At 43.2% G+C, this 21340-nt stretch overlaps 1 protein-coding gene across 1 annotated transcript in view; it reads left to right on the forward strand.

Moving 5' to 3' along the window:
* PIWIL2 (piwi like RNA-mediated gene silencing 2) overlaps positions 1 to 9467 on the forward strand; it is a 54898-nt gene extending 45431 nt beyond the window's left edge. The window contains exons 21-22 of the mRNA XM_063139462.1: positions 5541 to 5648; positions 9249 to 9467. Coding sequence (XP_062995532.1) covers positions 5541 to 5648; positions 9249 to 9405 — 265 coding nt within the window. The 3' untranslated portion in view covers positions 9406 to 9467. The remainder of the gene's footprint in view (positions 1 to 5540; positions 5649 to 9248) is intronic.
* Positions 9468 to 21340: the final 11873 nt, after the last annotated feature.

The following is a 21340-nucleotide window of genomic DNA, read 5'->3' on the forward strand; positions in this document are numbered from 1 at the left end:
GCCCCCACCGACAGCCATACCATCAGACATAATACAAGTGCTACAAGCAGCCAGGAAACCATCGACACGGAAGGCGTATACATCCAAATGGAATAGCTTCCTCCGTTTCGCCTCCGAACGCCACATCGATCCGTATGATGATTCTATCCTCGGAGTCCTCGCATTCCTCAACTCCCTCTTCCAGAAGGGTCTCAAACTCACATCACTCAAGGTCTACCTAGCCGCAATTTCGGCGAACAGACGCATGTCCGAGGGACATTCTGCATTCTCACATCCTTTAGTAAAACAATTCTTAAAAGGAGTAAACAATCTCGCCCCTCCAATAAGGGACTTCACCCCACAATGGAGCTTATCGATGGTCCTCAAAGCTCTCCTCAACAAACCATTCGAACCCTTAGCTACGGTGGATCTAAGGCTCCTCACTTGGAAATTAGCCTTCCTCATAGCTATCACGACTGCAAGAAGGGCCGGTGAACTTGCAGCCCTTCGTGTTGACCAGCCTTTCCTCATTTTTCATAATGATAAAGCAGTCCTCTGTACAGACCCTACCTTCCATCCTAAAGTGGTCTCGGAATTCCACGTCAACCAAGACATTATTTTACCCACCTTCTTCCCATCACCGACTTCCCCCTTGGAGAAAACACTCCACACACTTGACGTTCGAAGAGCCTTAGCCTTTTATAAGGACAGGACGGCTACATTCCGGAAAACACAACGACTTTTTGTCTGTTACGGTGGCCCTAAAAGAGGTCTACCTGTATCATCCCAGAGACTTGCTGCCTGGGTCGTACATACCATAAAACTAGCGTATGAGCTCCAAGACCTCCCCTTATCGCAACCAGTAAGGGCCCATTCAACCAGGGGAATGTCCACATTGACAGCCTTCACTAGAGGCATACCTATACCTGAAATTTGTCGGGCAGCCACTTGGTCCAAACCGACAACGTTTGTCACTCATTATAGACTCGATACCAGAGCCAGGAGTGACTCCAACTTCGGCAGAGCCGTTCTTTCTGTGATCCTCCAGTGATGACAGCCGACACCGACCCGCCTCCGGTAAGTCAGCTTACTAATCTCCCATATGTGTGATGCACAGAGACCACGAAAGAGAAAGACAGGTTGCTTACCTGTAACCGTAGTTCTCTGAGTGGTCATCTGTGCATTCACACAACCCCCCCACCGTCCCCTCTTCGGTGTCGATATACTTCGGCATCGATAGAGGCACTATTTCCGAAACTGAGGAGATGGGCGGGAACCACGGTGCATGCGCACTCGACGGTGGGGGAGGGGTTCCCGCCCAAAATAACGTTCTCAGCTTTAGAAGTTCCGATTGTTAGCTCAGCGCAGGCGCAGAGCCCATATGTGTGAATGCACAGATGACCACTCAGAGAACTACGGTTACAGGTAAGCAACCTGTCTTTATAAGGGAGCTTTCTAACCTCCAACTGAACTAGGAACAGCTCCAGTTCTTCCTTTCATTATAGGCAAGTCTTAATTTTCTTACCGCTACTAGAGTCATTTCTTTTTTATCTGAAATGCTTCCAATTCTTGGCTTGTAATTTGCTTTCCCCAAGGTAAAGCCCGAAGTCTCCTACTTGCCCGAGCAAGCCACGTGACACCTAAGTGTAACTTCTCCAATTGTTCTCACCTTCAGTTGCTTCTGGTTCTCTTGATTTCATTTCTGCCTCCACTGTTTCCAGTCCTTGCTTTTCAGCTTGGTCTTCACTTCTGTCCTTTTCTTCTGTGTTGGAGACAGATAACTGTAGAAAATTTGACATGGTCTTTTATGTTTTAAGTAAGTTATTTAATTTGTGTTTTATTGTTAGTTACCTTGAGTGTCATCTTTGTGTGTAGAAAGCTAAGAGATATAAATTAAAATAAATTGTCAATCCTGCAGCAGATTTCTGATATAAAATGTTGTTCTCTTCCACGCACATGTCTTTATTTCATTTCACCTATCCTCTGTAAGAGTCCTTACTGAGAGACAAGATAAAGGAAATCCTTCTCAAACAAGGAGTTGTAGTACAGTCCTAGCCCTAGTATTTACCAGGGAGAAGATCCTGTTAAGGGGCTGCCTGACTGCTTAATCAGTTCTGTGATTTACGAAATGGATGTGGCCCTATTTCCTTCCTGGAAGTTGTAGCTGGGAAGGAGAGGAGCCTTATAGTTCTGTAGAAAGGGAGAATCATCAATGGAGACTTCCCTGAAGAGTACAATAAAACTAAAATCTGATTATGTAAATGTTGAGTCCAACTGTTGAAACACAGGAAGTCTTCCACCCATACATTTTAGGCGTCACAGTAGAAGCACTTTTTCCTTTTGAATTTTCCTTAGGTGGTGCTATTTCAGACTCTGTTCTACTGTGTCTAATTTTAAATTATTTAGCTTCTCAAAGAACAAGGCCTATTGTGACCTTCTGTCAAGGTTCACCTGGCGGTGATCTCCAATTACCACTAACCTGGGGATAAAGCCTCTCTTCTTCTGTATGCTGTTTTCCTGGAGGTTCAGTATGCCATCTCTCGTGTGTGTGTGTGTGTGTGTGTGTGTGTGTGTTTACAAAGGGAAATTAGCTCGGGAGTCTTACCTTAGCAAGACAAGTCAGAGAATTTGACTGCACTGACCTCAGACTCTCTTTAGCTACAGTTTTTCAGAAATTAGTTCTTTCTCACTAATATAGTTTCACAATTCCTCATCTGTTTCCGGTTGTGCTTCTAGCCTATTTCCCATCCCAGAGTCTGTGGCTGAAAACTTTGGATCTCTATAGAGGTGTACAAAATCATGCATGGTTTGGAGAATGTAGAAAGGGAGATATTTTTCTCCCTTTCTCGTAATACTAAAATCTGTGGTCATATGAAGCTGATTGGTGAGAGATTCAGGAAAGATAAAAGGAAGGACTTCTTCACACAGAACATAGCTAGGGATGTAGCGATGGCCACTAATTTGGATGGCATTAAAAGAGGGTTAGATAAACTCCTGGAGGAGAAGGCTATCAGTCACTACTAGTCCTAATAGCAATGTGCTACCTCTGGTAGTAGAGGCAGTAATCCTATATGCTCCAGTTATTGGAGAACATGGGCAGGAGGGTGCTGTTGCACCTGTGTCTTGCTTGTGGGTTCCTGGTCAGCAGCTGGTTGGCCACTATGTGAACAGAGTGCTGAACTTGATGGACCCTTGGACTGATCCAGCATGGCTCTTACGTTATTTGTTCTTAATGACTTTTTCCATAAACACAACTTCAGCAACTCTGCTTCATCTGTGTAAGTTTCTTTACCTTTGGAATCTTGCCAAGGGCAGCTTTCTGCTCTGCTCAGTTTATCTCCAGATAGATTGCACCTCAAAATAACCAGGGCCCTCATCCATCTGTATGCTCTGTGGAATTGTTTATGGCTAGAACTAGATGTATCTCTACATGGGATATTTCTAGGGCTGCAAAATGGCCACTGCCATCAACTTTTATAAAATCTTATGCTGTGGAAAAGATGACAGCTTTAGGAAAACTATTTCCAATGGTCCTTTCACCTATCTGTCTCCTAGCATACACCTCCTGGCTCACTAATCTCATGTATATGTTGGACTGTACTGGTCCCACAAAGAAGAAAACAGAATTGCTGTTGTCCTTTAGGTTGATATTCTGTACAGTCAGACTCATGATCAAAACAAGCCACCGTGGCATGTTTAAATTGCTGGTACATGCTGGGCACCATTATCTTAAATACTCGCCCAGGCATGTATTCCAAAGGAAGTGAGCTGGCTACTAGGAGGAGGGCTTTCTCCGCTGTGGCACCCCAGCTGTGGAATGAGCTCCCCAGAGAGGTCCGCCTGGCGCCTACACTGTACTCCTTTCATCGCCAGCTGAAGACCTTTTTATTCTCTCAGTGTTTTAACAATTTTAACTTACATTTAATTTTACTGTTCTAATTCTGTATTTTAATCTCATATCAATTTCTGCTGCATGGTTTTATCCTGGTTGTGCTTTTTATACTGTATTTTGTATTTGTGTTTTTAGACTGTTGGTTGTTTTATTATGGTTTTAATTTTTGTGAACCGCCCAGAGAGCTTTGGCTATTGGGCGGTATAAAAACGTAATAAATAAAATAAAATAAAATGGCTTGTCTTGTCCAAACCTGGGCAGCATGATATGGCTTGTTTGAGAGGGAAGTAGCCCTCAAATAATGCATAGCCTGTTGGGTTATTTGAGATCCCCCCCCCCTCTCAAACAAACCATGCTGCCCAAGTTTGGACAATGCTAAGAGCTGCGACAATACTCGGAGCTGTGCCCAGGCAGGTAATTAGGTTAATGGTGCCCAGCATGCACCACCAATTTAAACAAGCCACCATGGCTTGTTGATCATGCAAAATAGTCTACCCTGTTCTCCAACCCCTGAATTGGAGACCCTTAAGGGTCATGTTTTTTATACTTTGGTCAGTGGACAGAACTTAGTGTGAAGATGCTGACTCTGTTCTCTTACTCCATGCATGGTAAAGAGAGGGGTAAGTCAGCACTCATAAACTTCCAGAACTTTCCATTAGTTCCTGTGATGTCCTGCCACCTTGTGTTGTCTCGGCTTCACCTGAGAATGCCCGCAAGCTACCTGACCAGACTATCCACGCCACGACCACTTCAATCCCCCCTGTGCTGATGACGTGTGTGAGGGTTTGGGCCTACTGCTGCCCCTCCTGTCTCATCTTTATTCTTTAGGCTCCACAGCCCAGCAACTCAGCCCTCAGTTTCTCATTCCACTGCCACCATTAATTGTCCTCTCCTCAGTCACTCCACAGACCACACCAGTTGTTTTAATTAAATGGAATTTATTAACATAAGTAAGTGCGTGTACATAAGTGTATTGGTTTCCTCAATTGAAATGTGTATGGTTCCACGGTTCTAAGCGTATTGGTTTCTGTCAGTTCTCTCTTACACGGTTCCACTATATAATACTAAAATCATCCACTTCTCTCTACCCCACTTCTACCCTTCGCTTCACAGACTCATCACTTCAATTCTCTACATCTCTCTGCAGAATCCTAACCCAACACTCTGTGTCTCATACACTTCTCTCACAGAGTCCTACCCTTCTGTCTCTTACCATATCCCTTACTTAACTGTCTTGCTGTCAGCTCAGACTCTATATAAAGCGCTACATTTCTCCAGCTCCTCCCACTCTCACACAATTGGTCCAAGCACTCCCTGATCCAATCAGCACTCAAGCATTCAACCCCCCTTACGAATTGTAAATACATTGAGGCCTACTTACTTCCTGGAACTTTATGCATAATATAAACCCTAACCTTGCAGATATTTACATTTACGGAATAGAAGGCAGCAGAACATCACGATTCCCAACTAGGCTGTACTGCACAGGTGCATTCCCACATGTGTGGTTTCACAAAATACACACTTGAAGGCTAACAGTAACAACTCCGTGCCTCTGTTTTCCATCCTCCATTTTAAAAGAATTGAAGAACCAAGCCCCTCTCTAAAAGTAGTGTTGACAGTTTGTGAGCTCTCTTCTTTTCTTTCTTTTTCTTTAAATAATTCTTAGGGTGGATTTTTACTTGATAGCTCACTATGCGCACCAAGGCTGTGGTATCCCTACTCACTATGTCTGTGTAAAGAATACTGCCAATCTCAGTCCTGATCACATGCAGAGGTGAGTTTGTGTTTTATGTGTAATTACTATTTTTAGGTTTTTTGCTTATGATTTTTATGTTTGTATGTAAACCAATTTGAACATGAGGAAAAGGAGTATATAATTTTAAAGAAAATTGGAAATAGGGTGTTTCTTGTATCTTGCCCCTCAAAGTACTAAACAGGCATGCATGGACAATCGCATTGGTAAAAGAAGCCATCATGGCACGCGACTGTCATCTGCATAATTCTCCATAATGCAGCATCTCATTTGAACTCAGTTGTCATGTCGTTTCAACACACACAGTTGGGTGGCTTTGTACCCACCATACAATCCTACTGCAAGTTGTGGGTTGTAGGGTAGGTACGAAGCCTCCCCCACCCACCCCGGCCGCTCTACGTTTGGGTTGTTATCTATCTATCTATCTATCTATCTATCTATCTATCTATTTATTACATTTATATACTGCCCCTTAGCCAAAGTTTTGGATGACATACCAACCTGTGCTGCATTGTGGGGAATTATGCAAATGATGGCCATGCATGCAGGGGAAAGAGCCACAATGGCTTCTTTCACCAATGTGATAGTCCGAACCCAGTAAACCTCTCCAATAGTGGGATGGTCCTCTGGCAAAGGTTTACAGCTTTTGAGAGTACCACGGAACGGCCCTAGGGGTATCCTCTCTGGAAATTTGGGCGTTGTGTTACCTGGCTTACTGGAGCTTCATTGTAACACTAAGGGCCTTATCATCAGATTAGAAATCAAAGCAGGACTAGAGTATTTATGTAGCTTTGTATGTTATACATAGTGGAAGCAAGAAGGAAAAACTGAAAGGTAGGATATGCTTTAGAGGAGTGTAAGATCAAGGGGAGTATTTGAAAATAAAAGAGAACCAGTCAGAGATTCGTGTAAAAATAAATAAATAGTAGGATTGACCAGCCTTGGTCTGGATCTTCTTTTGCCAAGCTATCATTAAGCGAAAGACTTAATAAAATAAGAAAGGCAGCTCAATAATGGGTTAACGACACTGAGTCTCATGCATTATTTTTTTTATTTGAAGAGCAGGTACTTTGCCCATCACTGCATTTTGTTCTTACACATTCCTATCATGCAGGAAAGGGATTTTGTTTTCCCTACTGGAGCTACATTTTAAAATGTTCAGTGTTCTGCATTGAGCACATGTTGCACACCCATGCATGAGCATGTTACTTGTGTACAGAGGTGTGAGTGGACAAGCACACAGGCACGCCCCTCCTCTCTTGTGTACCTTTTTTTTCTTTTCTTTTACCATATCTGTTTGGTTAAGTATTGTGGAGCCATTTCCAGCAGCACCTTAGGAAGCTCAGTACTGTCTACACTGACTTTAGGGTTTCAAATGGGTCTTTCCCAGCCCTACCTGGAAATGCCCAGGATTGAATTTGGGATCTTTATGTAAAACGTGCTCTACCACTGAACTATAGCACCTTTTCCCCTTGGAATTGAACAGGACTGCGCACACTATGCTTCCTTGCTATGCGTAATGGAGGACACATTTGACAATGGAGCAATGTTTTCATAGGACTTGCTGTGGGATGAGCCTTAGGTGTTCTTTTAACCCCATGATAAAGCAGCCAGTGTTGCTCAGAACTGTTGAAGTATTAAACAGCTCCAACTTGAAGGTCTCCAAAACACTGTGAATAATTAGAGAGTCTATAAAGAGATGGTAGAGAGGCTTGAGAATATAAATGTCTGTCACTTTAAAAAACAACAACCCTATGTCTGAATCAGAGAACTAGAATCGCCATTCCATAGTATTCCTCCTATCATGTACTAAGCATCACAAGATTCCTTCTCCCCTAGTGAGTCCTGTCTACCAGGAATCAAGTGGAAACATCTCCCCTTAATACATCTTACTTTTGCCTAGGTAGCTTGTTGTTTCCACAGGGGTTCTGTACCTTTGTGCTGAAACACACCATCTTTCCAAGAGTGCAAGAAAATCCCCTCAATTAGATAAAGGGTTATCTCTGGTGAACTCTCTTTTCCCTGCCAACTCCCTTCCCCGAGTCTCCAGGGATAAAACATGGGGCTTAATTTTAAGAAAATAACGACTAATACTTTGTCATTGTTTTGCTGCCTTGGAACATCATGGGTGATCCTTGCTTCAAAGAAGTAAGTTCTAGAACTTCTTTTTAGTGTCGGATATTTCGAAAGTAAACCATTTTCTTTTTTTTATATGCTTTCTACTAATTTCTCCCTCATCCTTTGATCTTAATAAAGCTGCTAAATTGGAGCTTGGGGTTTGACTGCACCCTTTGATAGCCCAAAGATCTGTTCCCTGTGTTAAAGTATGCAATGTGAAGACGCGATCTGGCACAAAGAGTTCACAGGCTATCATGCTCAGCACTGGCTGAGGAGTCTGGCTAGTGTAGCTCCCCACTCCCAGGTAAAATTAATCTGCAGCCCTTGTAGTTCCTCTCACTCATTGAGAGGCAGTGGCAGATTTAAGGGACAAACGCTGTGGCCTGGCCCCCACCACACAGGGCAAATGGCTGTGTTTTCTCCTGAATGACTTCCAGTTAAAACAAAAGACAAACTCTTGTGCATAGGTGCTCAACACAGCACATAAAGCAATACCTCTGATATAATACACTGAGATCTCTTCTATGTGTGTTCATCATCATCTCCTGCCATATCTTTGAAAGCCCTTTTATTTTTCTCTAACTTGCATTCCTATCTGCCTCTTCAGTGCTTTTTTCCTGGCGTTTTTTCTTCTTGTTTGATTTTTCTCCATTGTACCCAGTATTCAATGTTACCTTTTCCTTCCCATTTCCCTTTTTGTTTCTTGTTGCTAATTTAAATGGTAGGCAGGGCCTTGTGGCTTAATTAATGTACAGTGCTTGATTATATGAGAGGCTTTATCAGAAAGATCAGGACAACAATAGAGGTATAACATATGCCTGTTATTAAAAATGTATGTGTTGAAATGATAAAATGTGACTCGGGTAAGTTAGGGTTCACAGACTGCTATAGAGTGAGTGAAAAATGGGAGGGGCTTGTGTATTTGTGAGAATTCTGGGATTTTAAAAGGGATGAACTGACAGTTTGAAGTTAGATGTGCTCTGGAGTTTGAGGATACACCATCCTAGTTGGGGAGGGAAGATTTAGAGGGGTAGTGAGGCAAGCATAAGCTAATTATTAATCCCATATGTAAACAATAACATCTATAACACTTAACACCTTGCAAACAATAAACTTTTATTTGGTGTTACTGAGTTAAATCCATGTGTTACCTTGGTTTTCGTTTATGCTACCATATACCTAAGAGCCAGAACCCCCTTCCCAAAATTCTTAATTATAGTAACAGTGGTAAATTCGATGCATTGCACATTTATTGTGGCTGGGTAAAAGATTAGCTAAATCAGTGGGTAGAGCTGATCTGGCAGTGACGTCCCACTCTTTAGGCTTATTATCCTAGACATGAAGGGCTAATAGGAGAAAGCCTGGGTAAAGGAGGAGCAGATGTCACAAGAGGGCCCCCAAAATTCCTTGTAGGATAGAAAGTATCCAGAGTATGAGACCAGGAATTCTAATCAGGATTTTTCGTGTCTCTTTCTCTCTCTCTCCCACTCTGGTTATTAATAGGCTGACTTTCAAGCTTTGCCACATGTACTGGAATTGGCCAGGAACTATCAGAGTGCCAGCCCCCTGCAAGTATGCTCACAAGTTGGCCTTTCTCTCGGGGCAAGTTCTGCACCATGAACCAGCGCTTGAGCTTTGTGAGAAACTCTTCTTCCTGTAGCTCTTCCAGCAGCTGTCTTCAAGGGAGCACAGAGAATGCTGTCCTAGAAGGTCAAGATGAGAAGCAATTGCCCTGTGCTTACTGATGATGGGTAGCACATCCCAGCCTTGGACCACCACCATAAACATGGGCTCTGCAGCCCCCAATCCTAAGCATGTTTATTTGGAAGCAAGTAATAAAAGAATCTTCAGATTTCAGCATCTTGAAATAAAGACTCAATAGTTATCTCACTTTGCCATAGCAGCTAATTGCTGGCAACTTCTTGAGATTGTGAAAATAGAAAATTCCAGGCAGCCCCACACTGAATATCGTGCATGTTCAGTTGATGCATGCCATTTTCTCTCCGCACCCGTCACTCTCTTCATATTCAATATCAAAGCAGAGAAATGTTTTCAGTTTTAGTTAGTAGTTTGAAAGTAAACACACACACACCAAGTGCCTAAAAATCTTCTACTTAGTATTATTTAAGATATTTTATGCTCATACACTTTTAGTTTTTGTGGTTATGCACTTTTAGTTTTTGTACTATCATGCTGTTTAAAGCAAACCTGTAATATTTCCCCTCTTTTTGTTAAAGGTGTTTTTTATTGTTAGCTTGGAATAAAAACAAACAACTCATTTTTCCGTGGTTGAAATAACTTTTATGGTGCATGGCTACATACTACGTGGTCATTTAAACTTGGCAATTCATCTTGTTTTTATGTTCTGCAGTGATCATTTATTTATTTATTTATTTATTTATTTATTTATTACATTGATATACCACCCCATAGCCGAAGCTCTCTGGGCAGTTTACAACAGTTAAAAATGGTAAACATTTAAAAGTATACAAAATTTAAAAAACTATCCGAAACATAAAAACAACCGGGGGGTCAAAAATGATGACATCAGACATCATGGTAATAAAACTCTCTCCATTGAAAGCAAAGCACTCAGAGAATAGAGACTCTGGAGGGAGACCGTGAAATTGGTGGTTAGCCTGTAAGGGATATACTGCCTGATGTGGTATAAAAACAACAATTCTGGGGTCCATTAAAAACAAACTTGTTGTTAAATGCTGTTAAAATGCCTGGGAGAAGAGAAAAGTCTTGACCTGGCACCGAAAAGATAACAATGTTGGCGCCAGGCAAGCCTCATAGAATCATAGAATCATAGAATAGCAGAGTTGGAAGGGCCCTACAGGGCCATCTAGTCCAACCCCCTGCTCAATGCAGGAATCCACCCTAAAGCATCCCTGACAGATGGTTGTCCAGCTGCCTCTTGAATGCCTCTAGTGTGGGAGAGCCCACAACCTCCCTAGGTAACTGATTCCACCGTCGCACTGCTCTAACAGCCAGGAAGTTTTTCCTGATGTCCAGCTGGAATCTGGCTTCCTTTAACTTGAGCCCGTTATTCCGTGTCCTGCACTCTGGGAGGATCGAGAAGAGATCCTGGCCCTCCTCTGTGTGACAACCTTTTAAGTATTTGAAGACTGCTATCATGTCTCCCCTCAATCTTCTCTTCTTCAGGCTAAACATGCCCAGTTCTTTCAGTCTCTCTTCATAGGGCTTTGTTTCTAGACCCCTGATCATCCTGGTTGCCCTCCTCTGAACACGCTCCAGCTTGTCTGCATCCTTCTTGAATTGTGGAGCCCAGAACTGGACACAATACTCTAGATGAGGCCTAACCAGGGCCGAATAGAGAGGAACCAGTACCTCACGTGATTTGGAAGCTATACTTCTATTAATGCAGCCCAAAATAGCATTTGCCTTTCTTGCAGCCATATTGCACTGTTGGCTCATATTCTGCTTGCGATCTACAACAATTCCAAGATCTTTCTCGTTTGTAGTATTGCTGAGCCAAGTGTCACCCATCTTGTAACTGTGCCTTTGGTTTCTATTCCCTAAATGTAGAACTTGGCATTTGTCCCTATTAAATTTCATCCTGTTGTTTTCAGCCCAGCACTCCAGCCTATCAAGATCACTTTGAAGTTTGTTTCTGTCTTCTAGGGTATTAGCTATCCCACCCAATTTTGTGTCATCTGCAAATTTGATCAGCGTTCCCTGCATCTCCTCGTCCAAATCATTAATAAAAATGTTGAAGAGCACTGGGCCCAGGACTGAGCCCTGCGGCACCCCACTCGTTGCCTCTCCCCAGTTTGAGAAGGTTCCATTGATAAGTACTCTTTGAGTCCAATTCTGTAGCCAACTGTGAATCCACCTAATAGTTGTTCCATCTAGCCCACTTTTAGCTAGTTTGTTAATCAGAATGTCATGTGGTACTTTGTCAAAAGCTTTGCTGAATTCAAGATATATGACATCCACAGCATTCCCACAGTCCACAAGGGACGTTATCCTATCAAAAAATGAGATCAAATTAGTCTGACAGGATTTGTTCCTGACAAATCCATGTTGGCTTCTAGTAATCACCGCATTGATTTCAAGGTGTTTACAGATTGACTTCTTTATAACCTGCTCCAGAATTTTCCCAGGGATAGATGTCAGACTGACTGGTCTGTAGTTCCCAGGTTCCTCCTTTTTGCCCTTTTTGAAGATAGGGACAACGTTAGCCCTCCTCCATCATCCATGATTTTGCAAAGATAATAGACAAAGGTTCTGAGAGTTCTTCTGCTAGCTCCTTCATTACTCTAGGATGCAGTTCATCGGGCCCTGGAGATTTGAACTCATTCAAGGAAATTAGGTGTTCTTTGACCATTTGTTTATCAATCTCAAACTGCAATCCTGCCCCCTCAACTTCTGCTTCACTTTTTCCAGGGGGGTCATGGACCCGCTTTTGGGAGAAGACCGAGGCAAAGTAGGAATTGAGCACTTGAGCCTTTTCTTTGTCGTCTGTTATCAATTTGCCATCCTCATTAAGCAGTTGAACCACCATTTCTTTCCTCTGTCTTTTACTACTCATGTATCTGAAGAAAGCCTTTTTATTGCTTTTAGCATCCCTCGCTAATCTCAGCTCATTCACAGCTTTAGCCTTCCTGACACCATTTCGGCACTTCTGCGCCACTTGTCTGTACTCTTCTTTTGTAGCCTGGCCTTCCTTCCACTTCCTATATATATATCCCTTTTTGTTTTCAGGTCATCTGTGAGCTTTTTGTGGAGCCACATTGGTTTCCTCTGTTGTCTTCTATCTTTTCTCCTGGTTGGAATTGTTTGTAACTGTGCCTTTAAAATTTCATTATTTAAATACTCCCACCCATCCTACACTCCTTTTCTCATTAGGCTCCCTTGCCACGGGACCTTACTTATTATAGTTTTGAGTTTATTAAAATCAGCTTTCCTAAAATCCAGAGTACGTGTATGGCTACGCTCGACTTTTGTCTCCTTCATAATCAAGAATTCAAGTATGACGTGGTCACTTTCCCCCAGAGTTCCCGTAACTGCCACTTTATCCACTAAGTCATCCCTATTGGTCAATAACAAGTCAAGGATTGCCGATCCTCTAGTTCCTTCCTCCACTTTCTGTAGGAGAAAGTTATCACCCATACATGTCAGGAATTTCTTGGAAGGGCCGCTTTTGGCAGTAATGGTCTCCCAACAGATATCAGGGTAATTGAAGTCCCCCATCACTACTACATCACACTTCCTTGAAACACTGGCAATTTGTTTCTCAAAAGTTTCGTCCTCATCTTCTCCTTGATTGGGTGGTCAGTAGTAGACTCCGATTATCATATTCTTTTTATTCCTTGCCCCATTTATTTTAATCCAGACGCTCTCGACGGGGCTCCCAGTCTCATCCGCCTGTATTTCTGTGCAGGGATAGGTATTTTTAACATATAGTGCAACTCCACGTCCCTTTCTATTTCTTCTGTTCTTTTTGAACAAGTTATATCCTTCAGTTGCTATATTCCAGTCATGGGAGTCATCCCACCAAGTTTCAGTTATACCTATCAAGTCGTATTTGCCTTCATGTAATAAGAGTTCAAGTTCATTCTGTTTGTTTCCCATGCTCTGGGCATTAGTAGATAGACATCGAAGACCATGTGTTTTATAGTCTGGCTTTGTTCCTACATTGTTGCAGACGCTATTTTGGGACACTATTGGAGCTGTTCTCTGTACTGTGGTGCATTGGCCTTCATCCATTGTTGCCTCAAAATTTACGTCTCCCACCCCCGTAAGATTCAGTTTAAAGCCCTCCTGATGAAGTTCTTCATGCTGTGGCCGAACTCATTCTTTCCAGATCGGGGAGATCAACCCACAGTTGGGGGGCCACCACCGAGAAGGTCCTCTCCCTTGTTGCCATCCTCCAAGCTTCCCTCGGAGTAGGCACTCGGAGGAGGACCTTAGATGTTGAGCGCAGTGTATGGGTAGGTTCATGTCGGGAGAGGCGTTCCATCAGGTATGTAGATCGTGCGTTTAGCAGATACTTAAATATCTGAAATGAGGAATATTTTTTTAACCAGATTTAAGTTGCATTGCCAAAAACCCAGAATATCCACATTCTTTCTTTGTTAGCATAGCTACAGAGAGCCTGTGTTGTTGAAGCACAATAAATTTATTTATTTATTTAAAACATTTATATCCTGCCCTATATCATTAAGATTTTGCATTGCCTGCCTAGCATTTTCAACAACTGGCAAATGCAGTTGTTACAGCAGGGGGCAGTACAGTGCCAAAAATGTTAAGTATGTCACTGCTATAGTAACAAGCCTGTAGGATAATTGGCATCATCATCATCATCATCATCATCATCATCATTATTATTATTATTATTATTATTATTATTATTATTATTATTTCCAGCCTTTTTCCCAGTACTGGGACTCAAGGCGGTTTACAAGATTAAAACATGTGCAATTAAAACATATAAATTACAAAAGTTAAAATAGAATTAAACCTTACAGTAAAATTAAAAACATGTTGAAAAATTTTAAAACTGTAACAGGTTAAAAGGGGGGGGGGGGACAGGTCCAGTATAGTTCCACAAGCCTGCTGAAACAAAAAAGTTTTTGCCTGCCTCCAAAACTGTAGCACAGAGGGAGCCAGACTAGCCTCCCTGGGTAGGGAGTTCCCGAGCCTTGGAGCAGCCACCGAGAAGGCCCTCTCCTGTGTACCCATCAGGCGTGCCTGGGATGTTGGTGGGACTGAGGGAAAGCCGCCCCCACCCCCAAAGACCTCAGAGCACAGGCAGACTCATATGGGAGAATACGGTCTTTCACATAACCCGGACCTGAGCCATAGAGGGCTTTATAGGTGTTAACCAGCACTTTGAATTGTGCCCGGAAACAGACTGGAAGCCAGTGAAGGTGTATGGTCCCTGTAACGAGGAAGCATGTGTCCGTTCACCAGCAAGGTAAGGCTCTCCCTACTTAGTTCCAGTCCAGAATTGTGTACCCCATTCTCTAGCCTACAGAAGTTGAGATTTCAGTGAAAGAGGATATGTGATTCATTTTAAGGACACAGTTTCTAACCTAAGTCCACACAGCAGTTGAACTATATGCTGTGCCTAATCTGCCTATCGTCTTAAATAATGTGGGTGCATGCTCAGTGTTGATATAAGAGGTTGGCACCACCCAGGGAAACAGATGAAGTCAGCTGATCTTGCAACCCAGATTGGCAGAGCGGCTGGGGGAGCGAAGTCCTCTGCTGAGTTCAGCCTTGAAACCATGATCCTCTTGCCCTTTAGTTACTATAAATCCATGTTTGTCTCTACTACACACGTACACTCATTCGGGAACAAAGAACTTGACTATGAGATGGCTTGCTTCCATCCCTAGGTCTGAGAAAAGTGGTAGTGCAAAGAAGCCCTAGATATGGCTTGCACATTTTCTTTGTAACATAACACATTCTGTCCTGTAGTCTAGTGTTTGAAGGAGCAATTTGCTATCATGAATTCTTCCAGAAAATGTACAGAGGATGGTAATTTCCCCAGTACTCGAGGGATGTGTTCGTGTTTGGTTGCCTTGCTGAGAGAGACATTTCTGGTGTTCAAGCTGAAGCAGTCTCTTTCTGTGTCCCTTCTGTTTTGCTTTCCCCTCCCACTAGAGGAGGTGGTGGCAGCGGCAGCGCACTCCTATGCTCTGATTCCAAGGATATCCAGGCACAGTGTGGATGTTTGCATCCCAATAGTTCCTAAGCCCCATTTGATGGTTCTAGCAGTGGGAGTAGGGACATGTAGATACTCCCTGAGACATGTTCGTTTCATTGAAACTCTTCTGGCTTTCTTGGAAGTTTCTCAAGGTGTATCATCTGAGAGGGAATCAAGAATCACTTCAAACTTCGGGGGAAATTTGCTGACCATCTAGGGATTTTAACTCCCCACCCCCGCAATGTGTTGCAAGTCCTAGCAAAATCTCTTTTGGGTTTTGTTTCAAATTCTTCAGATGTCTAATCAGAGCAGAAATAGAAAGATGTCTAGAATATCCTTGTGCAGTTTGCATAGTTGGGTGGGTAGTGGTGGGTTGGGTACCCATTTCCAAAGTCTTGCATGCAAGGTAGGTAGCAGTAACTTCTCAGCATGAAAAGGCCCATAGCTGGATTTTGGCTGAGGCCAAATTTGATAGGGGCTTTGAAGTGTGAGCGTCAGTGGAGAGAATAGAATAGGTAGCCCCTAGCTGCATTTCTTAATTAACTTTCGTAACAAAGCTGTACAGCAGTCTCTGAAAAAGTTATTAAAGCATTTCTTAAAGTCATGACCATGGGGTTAAAAAAAAACACCACAGGGTTATGCAGAGCATGCTGCATACAGTAGCGGCCAAGAGCCATTTACCAGAGGAAAAGTAGATGCAAGCAAACGGAGCCCGCTCTTGACAAGCTGAGATGGCACCCTGCCAAATGCATTTCCCAGGGCTCTTACAGGATAGGATTTTTCAGCACCTCTGAACAGCTCAGCAACAGATATTCAAGGCAGCCAACACTATTTCGTTGGCTGCCATCTAAAACTCTGCAAATCTTAAATTAATCTATTTTTAATTATTTGTAAAAAAAAAAAAAAAAAAAACCTTTAAGGATTGGTCCCAGCAGGCTCAAGAAATATCTTCAGAGGAACACAACACCCACCGCTGTCACCATGTGGCAGGGACCAGACCCAAACATATTGTTCAGAAGGAGCAGATGAATTAGGACCGTTGAAGCCTTCTCCTGCCATTCACTGTCCACGGAATTAGGCATGAGCACTACTGCTTTATAACAGTTTATAACGGTATTGACAACAACTGTTAGGGCCAATGACATATTCCATATACCATTTCCAAACTGCTTTCAAAGTGTTCTATCCTGCTTGGTGTATATCTGGCCCTGGTCTACACATGCAATAGAAAACACATGTTCTGACAAGTGAATTTGTTTTCCGAGTGCCACAGAGGGCATTCCTCACCTCAGAATGGCCTCCGTGGAGCTCAGGGGAATAGCCTTCCCCCGTCTGTTACCCTCCAGATATTTTGGGCAACAACCCAATGGGCGGGAATGCTGGCAGTTGTAAGGTTGGCAGAGGCTGTACTAGACTGAATGAGGTAGCAGAATGCTCAGACAGTAAAATAGATGGTGGCACTTCAACCTGAAGGCCCGAGGAAACCATTTTTGAATCTTTTCTCATATTAAACCCCTGCCCGCCCCCCACCCCCATGTGCACAATTCTTCCTACAGGCCCACACATCCACACACACACAAGCAGCAGAGTTGAAGGTAAAATAGGAGAAAATCTTAAGAAGCATCCTCAAAGATCTGTAACTATCTGTACGAGAGCAAAGCTTCCACAATGTGTCCAGCAAGGTGGTCGAAGAGAATTGAGGAGACGGGCTGGACTCCACTGGGACATGCCCAGTGGAGTGGTGGGGGAGGGGTCCCCACTGAAAAAGCGTTCCTCAGCTTTAGACATTTCCTGAACAGCAGTTCCGTGCAGGCACAGAGCCCATGTGTGTCAACTACAGAGACAACGAAGAAGAAAAGATTACGTTCTTCCTTTTCCTCTTCCCTCCCTATTCCTTTTTCCTTGTATGCCGTGTCTTTTTTGATCGAAAAATCGGAGCGCAGACTGTCGCATTTGACTTATTGCATGTAAGCTACTCCCAGAGCCCCTTTGGCTGAGAAGCGGGATAAAAATACTTTTAAAATAAATAAAACATTAAAAACACAATCAACCCCCCCCCCCCAAATTTGGACACTGAAAGGGATTTTACTGCCTCAGGATTCTACCATCTCATCTCAGCTTCATTCTGCTACATTTGTAGGCCAAGTGTCAGACCTGGCTCTTGTTGAAGGAGTGGCAGCCTAGAGCCAAGAAGCACCGTCTCCTAGGTGTTAGGGTCAGCGTGGGAAGCCCAGGTTGGAAGCTTTTATAAAGCTCAGGTGATGTCACCTGACCCACTCCAGCCTATCAGTATCAGGCGGCTTCCTGTCAGCTCAGATAGGATCAAGTCTCTCCCCTCCCAAAATGAAGACTTACCATCAGTAGCTGTCTGCCAGGCTCATATTGGGAGATTTGAGGGGCAGGCATGCACGCACACACACATGGAAACACACCACTGAGGCATCCTAACTGACACCAACTGTTCCTGTTGACGTCACTATCAGTGGAGGCTGGTGGCTCCAATGTCAGTGGGGCAGTAAATCCGCTCTGGGTTTCAGTCAGAACTAAGCCCCTTGGATAGCTCTTTTAGATTCTGACTAGTTCTGACTGAAACCCGGAGCAGATTCACCACCCCACGGACATTGGAGCCACCCTCCTCCACTGATCATTATTAATCATATTCATGCAACAGCATTCATGTGGTTAAAACAGGACAAAAAACCTCAAGCGCTTCATGTACATTCCCTCACTTGAATGTTGAGGCAATATTATCCAGTGTTGTAGACTGGTGGAGGCTGGGGTCGGGCGCTGATGACTTGACTAAGAGAAGAAAGGAAATAGGAACAAGCCAGGAAAGAATGGAGGAGAATAAATGCAGTGGCAGATCCAGAATTTTTTGCAACGTGCTCAGGGAGTCTTTTTTGAGTGGGGTAAAAGTGCTTCAAAATAAATAGATAAAATTGGTAAATAAGGGCTAACTAGCAAGCTCAGAGCTGAAGCAGGATTTATTTATCTCATTACCCCAACGGTCTACTAAAAAAATGGCAGTCAAGATGTCTTACAGAAGCATCTAAAACTGATTAAAACAGTATATTAAAACACAATAAAAACTAATAATGGTGTGGGGGGAGAAGTGTACTAAAGACACTCTTAGCTACTGTACTTCAACTGGCTCTTGATCCATCTACAGTCTGGCCTTCACAATCTCTTGACAGAGAAAAGTTCGGGAGAGAGCGCGCATTGATGGATTTCATCACAGAAAGGGTAAAGATAAAAGTTTTGGCCTGGCAGGAACGCTGAGCCAGGTGTCTCTTTCTCATTCCTGACTCCAACATGTCCTTAGCACACTCTGTGCCCAATGTTTTCTGTTGATCTGCATTTGCTCAGGGGAAACGGCAGCCTAATTGACACCCACTTGACAGCCAGCCAATCTATTGGCAGAGAAATTGTCCTTGATGAGAGTTTTCCCTTCAACCCTACTGTTCCTCCAACCAGGAAACAAATCTTCCCTAAGTAATGCCTAATGAATACAAAAGTCCTGGGCTGACCCAAGTCATTGAGATAGTCTATTCAGATCCAGACTTCTGGTTGGGACCACTAGGGAATTTTCAGTCATCCATGGAGAGCACTGGGGGGAAGGGAGCATATAGCGAACAGTCCATAACTCACTGGTAGGGCATGTGGTTTGCATGCAGAAGGTCCTAAATTCAGTTCCAGGCACCTCTAATTTAAGGATCACAGATTAGGTAATGGAAAAGACCTCTAGCTGCCAGGAATACTAGACTGTACTAGCAGGCCGGCACCAAGTGTAGGCATGATTGGGCATCTGCCGAGGCCCACACCCAAGCAGGGACCCACTGGCAAGAGCTCCCTGGAGTTGCTCTTCTTCTCCATTACAACCTGGTTGTGCCCCTGCCTCTTTCTTTGGCTCAGACAATGGTGGGGCTGAGCAGGAGCAGATGCCATGGTCCATGTGTCCACTGGCTCTCCATCTTCAAGTAAGCAAGTAGTAGCTATGATGGGAAAGACAATGAGGAATAAGAGCAGATGGTGACAATGGCAGTGAGAAGAACAACTCACTGAGGGAGGGGGTCCATGGAGGTAACCTGGAACGGGTGCTGTACACTAACCTGCCCATGCCTTAAGATCTGCTGGTGAGGCTTGTCTCAAAGGATATCCACAGATTATTTGTTAACAGATTATTTGTTATTTGTTAATTATTTGTTAACCCTTCTCTGTCTAGGCCCCCTTTTTGTGGAACTCTCTTTCCATAGTTGTGTGACTTGCCAGGGCATGTTAAAAACATGACAGCCATGCTGGATCAGACCAAAAGTAAATCTAGTCCAACATTCTGTTCACATGGTGGCCAACCAGTAGTATCCACTAGTACGATATGAGCCGTTGTGTTTCTTAGCAATTGAGTGTACACTGCCATCAAGATTAGTAGCCATTGAAAACCTTCTCTTCCATGAATTTGTCTAATTGCCTTTTAAAGCTATTCAAGTTGGTGGCCATCTCTACACCTTGTGGCAGCGAATTCCATAGTGTAACTATGTGCTGGTTAATTTGGCCTTTTATATTTTACTGCCTTTTAAATTGCTTTTTTACTGTATTGTTCTTATTGTATTTTAGGATTATAAGACCATTTTGGAGTCTTATTTTGTACACTGCAATATATTTGGATGAAGGGTAATACTACTATATCTACTAGATGGTGAAGTAGTCATACTTAGTATAAGGCCGCTTTTTATGCTCCTAATAGATCACCTCATGAGCAATGCAACAGTACACTCATAGTCCACACACTGTGGCTGTGATACCTGGCCATATGATGGCATCAACTGTTGCAGTAAGGACACCAGGCACCTCCACAAACCATTGCCAGGCATATCCAGAACCCCAGACAGAATAAGGCCACGTTCGGATGCCATAATAACAAATGATGGGTTAATAAGCTATGCACAGTAGCTTATTTTTGAACTACCCTATTTCTTCGATTGTAAGACGCCATCGATTGTAAGATGCACACTAATTTCAATACCACCAACAGAAAAAAAAACCCTAAAACACACCCACGATTCTAAAATTCACACCATTTTTAGAGATGTTTATATGGGGAAAAAGTGTGTCTTAGAATCGAAGAAATAGGGTAGTCCACAATACCCCATCACACAGACTAATAAGCTACTGTGCGTAAATTGACACACACACACCACCCGCTGGCTATAAAACCTTGGGACAGAACTCACACAGCCTCTAAATGGGAGGCACCCGATCAAACAACAAAACGCTGAGTGATTACACCCAAAGGAGGGGAAACCTAGGGTGCACTGAATAAGGGGTGGCCCAAATAAAAATAAACCTTTGGAAAATAGAAATAAAATGGCAAAAAATGTGCATTTCCCCCATAGCCTAAAGTGCACAATTGCACAGGTACGAATCCACGCAAATGCGAATTTGCACAAATTCATGCATTTTCTGCCATTTTATTTTTGCTTATTTCTCCAAATGTTTATTTTTATTTGTGCCACCCCTTATTGGTGCATCCCAGATTTTCTCTCCCCTGGGTGTAATTGTGCATGGTTTTGAAGGTGGATCAGATGCCTCCCAATTAGGAGAGACTGTGTGTGAAGTTTTGTCCTGATCCTGAAAAACCTTCAAGGGTTTCTAGAGCGCTGACTGTTATATGATCCCATCTTCCTGCGCAACACTATAGGTGAGCAAATTAACCCATGGTGCCCAACAGATGATGCAATAACCTACAGTGGGTTAAATAACCTCTACTGTAAACCATGGGTTAGCAGAATGAGTTACTTCAGGCAAATAACCCGTCGTGGGTTATTTAAGCCATTGTGGGTTATCGTGTGTAAAGAAAACCAGAGTGTTAACTGGCCACTCTTACTCCAATCACATATGACCATGTCTATGTAGACGT

This window comes from Elgaria multicarinata, chromosome 12 (genome assembly GCF_023053635.1).
Source record: "Elgaria multicarinata webbii isolate HBS135686 ecotype San Diego chromosome 12, rElgMul1.1.pri, whole genome shotgun sequence".
Lineage (NCBI taxonomy): Eukaryota > Metazoa > Chordata > Lepidosauria > Squamata > Anguidae > Elgaria > Elgaria multicarinata.